This window comes from Cloeon dipterum, chromosome X (genome assembly GCF_949628265.1).
Source record: "Cloeon dipterum chromosome X, ieCloDipt1.1, whole genome shotgun sequence".
In the NCBI taxonomy this organism is placed as follows: domain Eukaryota; kingdom Metazoa; phylum Arthropoda; class Insecta; order Ephemeroptera; family Baetidae; genus Cloeon; species Cloeon dipterum.
In genome coordinates this window covers 24,711,216-24,724,099 of record NC_088790.1, presented here as the reverse complement: position 1 = coordinate 24,724,099, position 12,884 = coordinate 24,711,216, and the positions used below count along the sequence as shown (strand labels likewise).

General features: G+C 36.0%; 2 protein-coding genes across 2 annotated transcripts; both read right to left on the bottom strand.

Annotated features, from left to right (window-relative positions):
- Positions 1-1,214: 1,214 nt before the first annotated feature.
- LOC135944892 (myrosinase 1-like) lies at positions 1,215-5,690 on the bottom strand. The gene is made up of 10 exons (XM_065492112.1): positions 5,516-5,690; positions 3,996-4,129; positions 3,795-3,932; positions 3,036-3,342; positions 2,346-2,440; positions 2,148-2,295; positions 1,844-1,992; positions 1,651-1,788; positions 1,425-1,531; positions 1,215-1,368 (listed from the first exon to the last, which is right to left on the bottom strand). The coding sequence occupies exons 1-10, from the start codon at positions 5,667-5,669 to the stop codon at positions 1,239-1,241; spliced, it is 1,500 nt and encodes a 499-aa protein (XP_065348184.1). The 5' UTR covers positions 5,670-5,690; the 3' UTR covers positions 1,215-1,238.
- Positions 5,691-10,205: 4,515 nt separating this feature from the next.
- LOC135944894 (GILT-like protein 1) lies at positions 10,206-12,247 on the bottom strand. The gene is made up of 5 exons (XM_065492114.1): positions 12,089-12,247; positions 11,732-11,866; positions 10,909-11,085; positions 10,439-10,588; positions 10,206-10,379 (listed from the first exon to the last, which is right to left on the bottom strand). Exons 1-5 carry the CDS (start codon positions 12,164-12,166, stop codon positions 10,281-10,283), a joined length of 639 nt encoding a protein of 212 aa, XP_065348186.1. The 5' UTR covers positions 12,167-12,247; the 3' UTR covers positions 10,206-10,280.
- Positions 12,248-12,884: the final 637 nt, after the last annotated feature.

The following is a 12,884-nucleotide window of genomic DNA, read 5'->3' as shown; positions in this document are numbered from 1 at the left end:
TTACAGAATCCCCGATAATGGAGCTCATCTGTGTTGACCTATTACGAAAATTGACAAATAAATTTAATAATAGGATCATAATTATTAGAGAGAAGTGAGACATTGATTCAAAATTTCTTGAAAAACTGTTCTTTTAAGTGTTCTTTGAATGCACTTAAGTTTTCGTTGAGACACAGATTCGGTGGGAGGTCATTCCACGGGCGGTTGCTTTGAACTTGAAAACAGTTTTCGAGCACTTCAACACTTACAAACGGGGCCAGCAGTTTCATTCGATACGCTCTTGTCCTGCCGAATATACATTAACATCGTACATTAAGGTTACTAGAGGGCTCAGATGAGTTGGGCTGTTTTTGTACAGAATTTAATTTCGTTTTAAGCAATAACATTCTGATAGAAATTAAGAGAAATAGTAGAAAGAAAGCCTCCTTCCTCCTTTCCTGCTATATTTTCAACAAACAACAGGAATTCTAATGATTTGCCGTTTTATTCTTATTTATTCCAACAAATTGCAAGCCCCTACGCTCAGTTTAAATATTTACTTTCAGGCTTTGTTTTCAGAGTTAGTGTTTCCCATGGTTAACAGAACTCAAAACTAAAATAGTGAGAAATATCTGTTTGTAATCGCATATTTACAGAAAACATTTTATAACATCTTTACTAAAAAATTGTATTTTTCTGTGGAAGAATGGCACTACTTCTCTGACAAAATTAAATGTTCTGCTATACGTGATAACCAAAACAAACATGACATGTGCAAACGCTTGAAAATATGAAAATAAATCCCAATTAAAAAAAACCTATATTTGCTTATGAGTGTTTTTGGTGTTTCAGGCTAATTGGTAAACATCGTCTCTAAAATAAATTTACCTTTCATTTATTTTTAATTAAGCCCTATCACGTGCAAGAAATCAATCGCATAGTTAAAACTGACTTTGATTTTGTTTCTACTTATTCCCACTAAAATATATTCCGTCAAAATCGTCGTTTTTCTGCAAAAATAGCAGGTATATATAAAAGAAGATGTGATTTAACGATGAATTTTTAACAATTATATAATAATATTCTTTGGGATGGAATTTGAGCAATTATTTAATTTTTGTTTTTAAAATTTTTCCCGAACTCTGCTAACGCTCCCAAATAAATTTGATTTTAATGGTTGATATATGACTAAGTATTTAAAGAGTGATTAAAAATAAAACTAATAAATATTTTCTGAAGGAAATTTATTTCAAACTAATTTACAATTTTGGTGGAGGCGCAGGAAAACCGTTGTCCGCGATGACCTGTTTGTAAAAGGTAGCCGACGATTTTGGTGTTCGCGGGCGCAGCGGGTCGTTAAAGTCGACGTGGTAGAGGCCAAAGCGCTCCCTGAGGAAACAAACGGGTTAATGAGCGTGGCACCAATCGCGTCTGGACAGTCTCACGTGTAACCAGCCGTCCACTCGAAGTTGTCAATCAAACTCCACGCCGTGTAGCCGATCACATTCACGCCGTCTAATTTAATTGCTTTCAGCATCTCGTTAATATAGCTCTGAAATAATAAGTTTGTTAATAAGTAATCATTTTTGTCGTGGGTTAAACTTTTCGATTTAATTTAAAAAATTAAATTGAACCGACATTTTTACGCGATTTTTTAGAAATACAATTTACCGTGTAATAATTAACGCGGTCAACGTCGTCAATCTGGTCCGGACTGTCCGCGTAGCCGTTTTCAGTCACGAAAATCGGAACGCCGTTATACTCGTTTGAAACCCAATTCAGAACTTTGCGGAAGCCCCACGGAACCACCTGGAAATTCGGGATAATTCAGGTAATATTTAAATTTGAACCTATATAGACTCACTCTGAGCCAGATGGCAGCTGATTCGGGCCAGCTCGCGTTGAAACTGGGGATGATTTCGCCGTCCCTGATGTAGCTTGGTGTGTAGGGGAAGAGCCCGTTCTCAGCTAACATCGTCGTGTAGTGATTCAGACCGAAGAAATCGTAAGTGCCTGTTGAAAAAAAATAATTGTTTTTTTTTTATCAGAAATCCAGATTGAAAAAAAATGATTTAAATTTTTTTTTCTAAAATATATCTCATCTCATCCTAAGTAAGATTTTAATAGAAACGCCTCATGAATTAATTTTTTATTTTATTTTAAATTACCCTTGACATAAGCGATTTCTTCAGGTGTAAACTGCGGTAGGCGAGACTCTGGATATCCCTCCTCGGCGCTGTGGAAGGCAACGAACTCCTTCATGACAGCAGGATAGTCTCCGTCCTGGCTGTAAACCGGATGTCCAAACCAGCCAATCTATTAGCGAAAATTTAAAATTTTGCTTTTAACCAAGCCAAAAATCTAACCAAAAATTGCATCGCTCTCTCAGCAGCGAAAATGTCGTCTGGGTTGTCGGTTTTCGGCTCCAGAAAACTCGTGTACATGTTGAATCCAATTCTTCCTGAGAATTAAAATTAATGTACTAATTTTTAGTGCTTTTTAGAGGTGAAATACCGTAAAAATTAAAAACATCTCAATTATTGGCTATTGAATTGATTGTGGTCAGTCGAATTTCCGAGTCCTACTGCTGATATTCTGGTTGAGAATTTTTTTATTTTTAAAAGAAGAATATATTTAGTTGTAATCTTTGGAAGTCCAGCCAATTTCGAAGAATTAACGGCTGGTGCTTAATTAAAAAATGGTTTTGATCTGATAGACTGATTAGCAATATTTCAAAGATTTAAAAATTATTTTACTGCATATATTTAGATCTTCTTTCAAAAGATCAATTTTTATTTTTCAAAACATCCTTGAAATTTAGAATTTTGCTGGGAATTTGGCAAATATAGCTTTTTAAATTTTCTAGGCTTGTTAGCAGGACTAATTAAGTCAAAATCGACTTGGAAAACCAACTACTTTACAATAAAAAATCTAAAAAACGATAATTTTTGGGGAAAATCTAAAACTTCCATTCCTGAAGTGTTGTTTCTTCTGACTGCCAGCTATTTTTTTTATTCAATGCTATTTAATTTTTTTAATTAACGTATTTAATTGACCTCCTTGAGTGGGTCTGTATTTTCCGTCGTAGATGCGCCATGCCCTGGCGTGCGCGAGGATGAGGTTGTGTCCCGCCTGGTAGTCCAAAATTCCGGACTGATTGATGCCGGGTGCAAAGTCGCCAAAGCCGTGCCCCTGGACGGCCTGCACCCACGGCTCGTTGATGGTGAACCAAGTCTGGACCCTGTCTCCGAAGAAGAGGAACGCAAAGTCCGAGTACTCTGCGAAACGGTCGGTCACGCTCGCGTTCAGCCAGCCACCGAACTCCTGCAGCCCTTGCGGCAGGTCCCAGTGATACAAAGTAACCTGATAAATTTACTATTAATTAAAAGAATAAATAAATCAAATTTTTACTCGGTTCTAGTTAAAAATATTTAAAACTTTATCTATATATATAGGTAATAAATTTTTGTTAGTTAAAATTATTAATTTTCTCGTGTATTTGAAATAATTTTAATTTTGAGAAATACAGATTTAATATTTAAATTATAGGGAAGCTGTAAAGTGATGTGTTAACAGGTTACCAAACAAATCTTAAGCTGAAGGCGTTTCATGACACTCAAAATTTATTTATTTAATTAATATTTCACAATTTTATCATTTTAAAAACCATTAGAAACAATTATATTTTTTTTCTTACTACAATAGCATTTTACTTAATTCCCCCTGAAGTCTTACCTACAGAAGGTGATCCACCTACCTGTCAAGCTTTCTCTCATAATTCCTAATTACCCTCACAATTTCAAACACACTCTTACCGCCGGTTGGATGCCATTGGCTAGCAGCTCATTGATGAGGTTATTGTAATAATCAATGCCAGCCTGGTTGAAGCCGTAACGAAGGTCTCCGCTCGGGATCAGTCGAGACCAGGAAAGAGAAAACCGGTAGAAAGACACCTTTGGGAGGGATATACGGTTACAACGGGTGATTCGATTAAAAAAATTCGGCGGCCGACTCACGCCCAGGTTTTTCAACAAAGCCACATCCTCCTGGTACAAATTGTAAGAGTCGCAGGCCACGTCTCCGGTGCTGCCGTCCACTATGTGCGGCACGTCGTCGTGCACAAAACGGTCCCAGATGGACTCACCCTTGCCTGGAAATTGATTTAAAATGAGGAAATTTTAAAATTTTGCCTTTTGTAATGTATGAGATACAGTGAGATAAATTAAATTACTAAAAAATAATTAAAAAAAATGAGAGAGGGAATAATTGTAATACAGATAAAAGACAATGCCCATTTTTTATTTATTTCTTATTATTGTTTAACCTATAAATAAATATTTAGTAAAGGGTAATCACATTGACCCTGAATCTGGTCGAAAACTGCGTGAAATCGGTGATATTGCAAAATAATTCGATTTTTACGATTCAAAAAATGTTTCTCATAAATTTGGGAGCAAATTGGTCAAAAACTAGGAAAAAACATGCCACAAAATATTTTAGTTATCAACCACATTCATTAATTGAGGCCCATTTTGGCTAACTCTAAAACTTTTGTGTTCCCTTCGCTATGATTGTTTTTATTTTGTTGACAAATTTGACCCGTTTTGAGGGTCTTTGGCCTATGAAGGTGGTCAGCGTGAGCAAATTATTGGGCGTGAAATTTAGGATATTATTTTTAAAACTTCAGTCTATCACAATAAAAGTTATAACCTAAAAAGTAATAACTCGCCCAAGAGAAATTGTCAATTTAAAAAATCACAAACTTCAAGACACTGTAAAAATGGAAATTTTTAATTTTGACCTGAAATTTTCATGGAAGTCGTAGGTTTAATATGGGAACAACATCACCAAATTGCATCAAAATCCAAGACCCTTGACTACGAAATGACGTGGAAAGATTTCTTTCTTTTTAAGAAAAAAAACCGTACCTTTTTCAGTAGTTATTCGTAGTAGGTTTTTTAAATAAGAAAACAGGACTCCCACACTGTCCCACGGATGGAAAATGATTTGTGCATGGTATTTTTACACAAATTTTTAACGCTTTAAAGAATTGCAAAAGTTAGATTACAGATTAAAAAAATCTAGTAATCACTTTAACTTCAGTTTGCTCTCCCACTTTACACCGGTCAAATATTTCAGATTAAATTTTGTTTAAACATTTTACTTTTAATAATTTAATCCCCATTTTCCGTTCTAAACAATATTTTAAATTAAAATTTTTAACCGTCTTTTAGTTGTACATGATTTAAGATTTCATGAATAAAAATTTAATAAAGACCAAATCTTTAGCCATTTCACATCACATCTCAAGTTACCGTTTATTGCTATTTCAAAAGCATGGGGTACTTTTTTAAAATTAAAAACTTAAAATTTTAATAATTACCTTCTATACCTACTTTTAAATCAAATACATTTTTTAGGATTTTTGATACGAACTACAATTATTCAAATAAAAAAATCGTTGGCTTTAGGAATGCTTTCTAATGAAAAATTGTATTTCATAACAAAAAGTTGGTCAACAGTGGTGAGAGTATACCGTCCTGGTCCCAGGCGCCCTCGATTTGGTACGCTGAGGTGGCCGAGCCCCACATGAAGCCTTCGGGAAACGTGTCGTACAAAAACTCATCATCCTGGCAGCTCGAGTGGCCCACCAAAATTGCCAGCACGAAAATACAAATAGCCCTGACCATTTCGGCGCTATAGAGTGCGTCCAAACGGGAGTCACTTTAAATTCTGCCAGCAATCGCAGCCTCTATCTTATCTTGTTTTTGGATTAAATATACATCAACAACAACTAAAGACGCGTGTCACTTTCGTACACAAACTGATGCTGATTTTAAAGATACCAAATCAAAAAGATTTCTTCCAAAGTTCCATTCCTTAAACTGATGACAAATAGTAAATAAATTTAATTCATTTTATACAGCTAAAAATTAGTTTCAAAATTTATTTTCTAAAAATAAAATATCTATTAATTAAGACCGACATTTTTGACGAGAAAATTGCCGTGAAAATTTTTATTCTTAAAATTTTACGGCATTTGCTGCGTCAAGGGCAGTTGTGAAAATTTTTTCCGCTCTCGACGAGCGAGCGTGAGAGAGCGAAACGAGATTCTCGTCTCGTGTCGCATGGTCACATAAAATACATTTATAAACTCTATTAAAGTACGAAGCGGAGGAATTGTCTGCGTCAAAGGTCGTGAGAGACGAATGGAGCCGCTCGCCCTCACGTTTCGTCCGCTTTTCTTTTGCTCGCGCCGCCGCTCTCTGCATATTTTTATATAATGTACTTCTTCTTCTTTTTTTGTTCTACATCTATACAACAGAAATTTGATTTGAAAAGTTGCATGGAATACTACGCTAATCCAATTCTATCAAAGGGAAAACAGGCACGCGGACAAAGACATCAAGACACGATTCTTTACTCTATTTTGTTAGGAGTTAGGACTGTTTTTTTATATTATGTTTGTGTTATCTGACAGTAAATGACTATTTCCTGCAATTTAAAGCTCTTCAAATTTCATTTAAATGGAAAAACCATCTAATAGCATCTACTTGTACTTAAAAAAGTGATTGCTTTTAATTCACCAGTTGTTCGAAGCCGCCACTGTAATACTTTAGTAATAAATTTAATTTTAATGCACTTCCGCTGCGATTTCAGACTCAATCCTGTAATTTTGTATTCTTCACTTAAGACGCTTTCTTTTGACGTTCTGAAAAACAAAATTAGTTCAGCCATTGACCGTAGAAGCTTTGGAAAAGATTTTATATTTCAAAAAATAGCTTTTTACGAATCTACGGTGATTGGCTTAACCTATTTTGGTTTTCAGCACGTCAAAAGAAAACATTTTAAGTGAAGAACGCACAGTAGCAGGATTGAGTCTGAAATCGCAGCGGAAGTGCCTTAAAAATAAATTTATTAAGAAAGTATACGATGGCGCCATCTTTTGGCTGTTTCGAAACTGAACTGGTGAATTGTTTTAAATTTAAAACTAATTAATTTTACCTAAAAACTATATTTGCGGCCAAAAACTGTCCTTGCAGACGAAATTGGAATTTTAACATCAATTCAACAACTCTACCAAATTTTTATCCATTACAAATTTTAGGACACAATTTTATTTTTGTTGGTTAAAATATTCCCGTCGATTTCGTGTTTTAGGTATGCAACCTGGCCGACGGGAGTGTCGTGCCAGTCACAGCCACGCGAATATCCTCTCTCATATATTTTCTCCTGCTCGCTTCTCTTGAATTTAAACAAGCCTCTTTGACACATAAGTGGTGGAGCGAATCGAGCTGCGTAGGTATAATCTGCGCAGTTTGCTAATTAAGGGCTGCATTAAAAAGCAACAGAGGGGCTGCTGCCGACAATGAGTGAAAAGTTTCGCGATGGGCAGGCACGCCGGTCGGTTTGCTGCTCATTATTAATCATTCGCCCGGGGTGGCACACACACACACACACACACACACATACGCACGAAGGAAAAGCAAACTGGAGAGAGAGAGAGAGAGAGAGAGAGAGAGAGAGAGAGCCCCGTCTAAATGCCCCGGAGACTCTGAAAATCCACCGCAGAAGGCCTTTCCGAAATAAAAAGAAGATGCGGCGGCGCGTTGTTGTTGTTGTTGGCTGTGCACTTACTTGTATTCGGGCTCTCTCTCTCTCTCTCTCTCTCTCTCTCTCTCTCTCTCTCTCTCTCTCTCTCTCTCTCTCTCTCTCTCTCTCTCTTCAGCTCCAGCTCACCGCAATCCTCCACGGAGCCGCTGCGGTTATCTCTGGCTATGACTTATCCCGGACTTTGTGTTCTCGTCTCATTAAGAACGGCTGCAACCCCCGCTGACCGGTTTCACGCAGCAGCTGCCTTTCTTTTCCTTCCTCTTGTCTAAAGTTGACAGTTAGAGGGATGCTTTTTCATTACTATTTTTTAATGTAATTATTTTAATGGAAATAAAAAATACCATTGCTGAGATTTAAAAACTAGCTTCGCATCAAGCAAAAAATATTAAAAAAAAAACATTTAAAAAATCCTTCTTTCTTTTATATATATTTTATTTTTGCGGGGTTTTCAGGTCAGTTTTTGAAAAATATATAAAACGTAACATCAAATATTCCTGTTTTCTAGTTTAAAAAAGAATATTACATTGGGCCCCTTCCCTAAAAAACTTATACAAACAAGCATAGAAGGCTCTTTTTCTTTCTTCATTGCATTTAACCACAGTAGTCATTTACAAAAATCTGAAAGTCAAGACTAAAAAATAGTCCATATGCGAACTTGAGTGAAAGATTTAGAGGGGTTTTGCTTTCGTTTTCGAGACATTCCACTTCAAAACCTCTAATTTTTCAATTTCAGAAGAAAATTAGCAGTAAATCTCGGATTTAATAATTAATAATGGGATGAATTAGAATTTTCTTGCCCACTGGCGAGACAAATAAGGGTTTTTAATTATTTTATAAAATTTTATTTTGAGGAACATTCGCATGTTCTTGTTACGGCTGTTTGATTCATACTTTGAGCTAAAAGCACATTTTAACCCGTTTTAAAACCATATTAAAATTTTGCCAGAGTGTTTTGAGCCTAAATATTCCTTTTTTTGGCTTTTACTGGACTTCTTCTCTTGTCAATTTCGATAGAATGAGCATCAATTTAACTACGGGGCATTTTCCGAATACTTTTGTTCTGTTTTTGTAACTTTTCATATAACCGCCAATTTTTTATAATCTGGAAATTGGGAATTATTTTAAAATTAATTCAGAGGTACGTGTGAACTAGGGAGGGGGAGGGGGTGATTTCAGCGATTTCCCGTCCATTTTCGATTAATTGAACTCTGAAATTTGGAAGTCACAAATTTTCAATTTAATACCTTTAAAACTCAGGTTCTAACTGTCAGAAATGCAAAAGCAGAACACCGTTAGATTCATCATTACCTCACCTAATGGACTGAGGGGAATAAGGGGTGTTTTTCTCATATTTTTTATTTTGAAATGACCCTAACCGGTTCCTAATTTGTGAGTTTTAAAAATTTTGGCTTGTGAATCGAGTGGTGAGTTAGTTCTAAATCTAATTTGCTCGTTTTGCCGACGACCATGAATATTTCAAACGCTGGACATGCTGTTGAAATTGGGCTTGCCACGCCTCTCTGGAGTGAAGAGGCGCATAATTAATAGTCCCACCCGTCAGTGAAGTTTAACACTCGCTCCTCCACCACCCCCAACCCCTCCCTGTCCCAGGACCTCGCAAAAACGTATTTCCTGATACACATTTTAACTCAAAAAAAAATATAAATATTATATATAATTTGGGGAATAAATTTATAAAGTTACATTCTGATTTGCAGAGAGTGAAACGACGCGCGCGAGCGGCCGGCGGTCTTGAATAATTTGCTGCAGTCTATAATCCTGTGATGACCTTATGGACGCTCGAGAGGAGATCATCTGCCTCGCTGCCCTGATGATAATTATCATTCGCGCTCTGCTGACTCTAATTCGGAAATACACACAGAGAAAGCATTTCACTGTGCTCTGTTTGTGTATGTGTGTGTATGTTGCGTGAGTCGCTCGGCACGGATAAACCCTGCTCGACCTGCGAGTGCATATCATATTTCCATGACTCAATTATAGCCGAGAGCAGAATAATATGCAAAGCACACAACACGAGACGGGAATTCAGTGGAATATATAGGACTGTCTCTTCAGGACCGAATAATAGAATTAGTCCAGAAAATATTAAACACACTAGAAAATGTTTTTAAATAAACACTGTAAAAGTAGAATATTAACAGGGTTAAGAGAATTTGAAATTGCACCCTTGAACCTTCAAATTTATTCAGCGAGGAAAATGTTTTAATAATTTAAGTTATCTAAAAAACTGTCTTGACTGTGATTGTAATTTTTCTGGCCAGATTAGAAATGAAGAGGAGCTTAGGGTTGATTTTAAAGAATTTGAAACTTGATCAACAGAAAAATGGTAAAAATGTCAGCTTTCCAGAAAATTTGGGGATTTCATTTCTTAAATTAAATTTAAAGAATTAATATAAAATAAAATACTTAAATACTTTTAGGAATATTTTGATGATTGACGGGTTTTTTAACCCTAATAAAAACTGAGCAAAACATGATTTTTTTAATTTCGAGAAAATGTCAGATTTTTAAATCTCTGTAAATTTCCACCATTATAGAATCAAAAATTTTATATTCAACGTACCGGAAACATATCAGGAAAAAACAAAACATTTTGATTTTTTAATTATTTTTTATTAATTCTCCTGCAAAAATAATCATTTAAAAATTGCTCTGACAAAAATCCTTCAAAGACACTGCGCCGGTCTGGCAGACTCAGGAATGTAGGCGCACACAACCGACTTCAGGTCCCTCAAAGAAGCATCCTGAGCGTCTTGGTCGAATTTCTGATATGCAAATTAATAAAATAAAAAACGAACTTTAATTTTATAACGTAGGGACTTACGCCGTTGATGGTGATGGTGGGCACAAACGGAAGGCCTTTAGGGTAGAGTTTCAGGGTGCGCTGCTCGTAGTTGTAGAGCAGAGCCTCGCCAGCTGGAGAGTCCATGCACTCCTCGATCACACTGTAGTCCAGGCCAACGGTAGGAGCGCACTGCAAAGATAAGGAAAAATTAAAAGTTGTTGACAGGTAAAATGAAATGTTTATTTGTTGGAGTTTTCCTGCCTCTCTTTAACGATTTAAAATAATATTTTTTTCCAAGGAAACAAAATTGACCATTAAAAATAGGATAAAAAGAAAAATAAGCAATTAAATCGTTGAAACTGACTATTTAGTTTTACAGAAACCCATTAAAAAAAAAGTAATAACTTGTGTACGCACTTCAGCTCTAATTAATTTCTCCTTAATAAACTTCTCTATTAAAATAAATTGCAAAACTTAATTCCCATTATTTTAATCCGAGTTTGTCTCACCTTGGCTCCAGCGCTGGGTGGGTCTGAGCTGCTCATGACGCAGCCGACGAACTTCACCCTGAGGTCGTGGTCGGTGAGGAGGTTGCTGAGGCCGCACGCCATCACCATGTTGCCGGCGCACTCGCGGGGCCCGTGCTGGCAGGTGAAGGACAAACCGCCTCCTGGTTTCCGCGAGCTCTGCAAATAATGCAAATATGTATAGATACAAGCCGGTTGACTGACCGCTCGAGTGCGTTCAATTCTTCAGATGGGATGTTGACCTCATCTCATCTCGCCGGGCGTCTATTCAACCATGAACGAACACACGAGCTTGCACATTCTAGCATATGAATCGACGACATGAATTATTTAAGTACCTCTATTATAGTTAATTGGTTTTATATGTCACTACGGCAATAGCAGCAATTTTCTCATTTAAAATTGTTTAATTAATATCAGGTCGAGTGGAATTTACTAACAAATTTGCTACATAAAAATAGGTTTTTTGCAAGGGAGGATAATGTTTAATTTCTTTAAAAATTAAAAAAAACGAGTTACAGAAAGCTATAGAATAATTTTTTACCTGTTTTTAAAAATGTTTACTCTCTACAATTGAAACAATAATTTAACTTTGTAAAAATATTAAAAAAACCAAAACTTGCAACGTATATTACATTTAATATGACAAATGGCCTGTCTCTGGATGCCGATTTTCAGGAAAAATAAATAGAAATTATTGATTTGGTAAAATCTTTGACCCTTGCACTCTTGCAGGAAAAATTTTTAAAAAAAATAATAATTTATCATATTTAAAAAAAATATTAATTAACAAAATAAAAATTACCCTGGCTTTGCCAAAAGGCAGGAAGTCAATTTGAAGGTAGTCTCCGCCGAGCGAGTTCCAGGTGGGAATCAGTTGGTTCCTGACAAATCGAACGCTGTCAGGGCACAGCGACTCATAGTAGACCTTCAGGTGCACCTACACGAGAGAAAGTTATTTTGAAAGCTACTCGCTTTTCATTGATCTTGCCACGCAGCATGGCAACAACCGAATTAAATCAACAAATAAAAATTTATAAATTTTAATTAACTGTTTCTTCAGAAATATTTTCACAGAGAAATTTCTCTCCATGCATGAAATGCAAAACAGGAGAGCTCCCAGTTAAAACAAACCGTTTGAACTCGGCAGCCGGTCTTTTACCTTTGAGTCGGTGGCGTCGTCGGCGCCGACAAAGGCCAGCAGCACGAGCAAAAAGGCTCCGACACCAACAGTTGCCATGTTGACTCTGAACTAAAATAAACGCCTTGTCGAGAGAGCTGCTTGCTGGCCTGCTTCCTTCTGCTGCTGGCCGCGCTTGTTCTTGTTTGCGGTGGGGACGAACGCACGATCGAGAGCGTATATACGTACGCCTTTGCTTCAAGGAAATAAAATAACCTGCTTTCATGCAAATTTTTTTAAATACTATAAAAAATAATACACACTGACACAAATCATGCTGAGCTGGAGGGAAGATAGATTTCTTTTATGTTGATTTGCATATTAGAATGACTCCTGGATTGAAAAATCTAAATTAAAATTTAAATGAATTATAACAAACCTGTTTTTTTACTAAAATTTTGTAATTTAATAAACACTTTTTTAGCAAATTCTATTTTTCTTGCTCTTGATGCAGGGTTTAAGTGTCTCACTGATATGAACAGATTTTATATATATTTAACATTTTCCCACAATTAGAGATTTTCATGTTAATATAATTATTTAAAAATCTGATATTATCTCTAATAAATCAGACAGTATTTCAGAAAGTGTTAAATGCAGTTCATGCTTTGTTTAGTTTGCGCGCAAAAGAGTGTTGCAAAATCGAAATCTGCACAAGGACATCTTCAATCTTCAATCTTTCTAATAGTTGAGCTCACGCACAGGAAATCCTTTTTTAATTGCTCGCAAAAATGCAATTTTGGTTTCATCAAACATTAATATTCCATTTAACGCATGC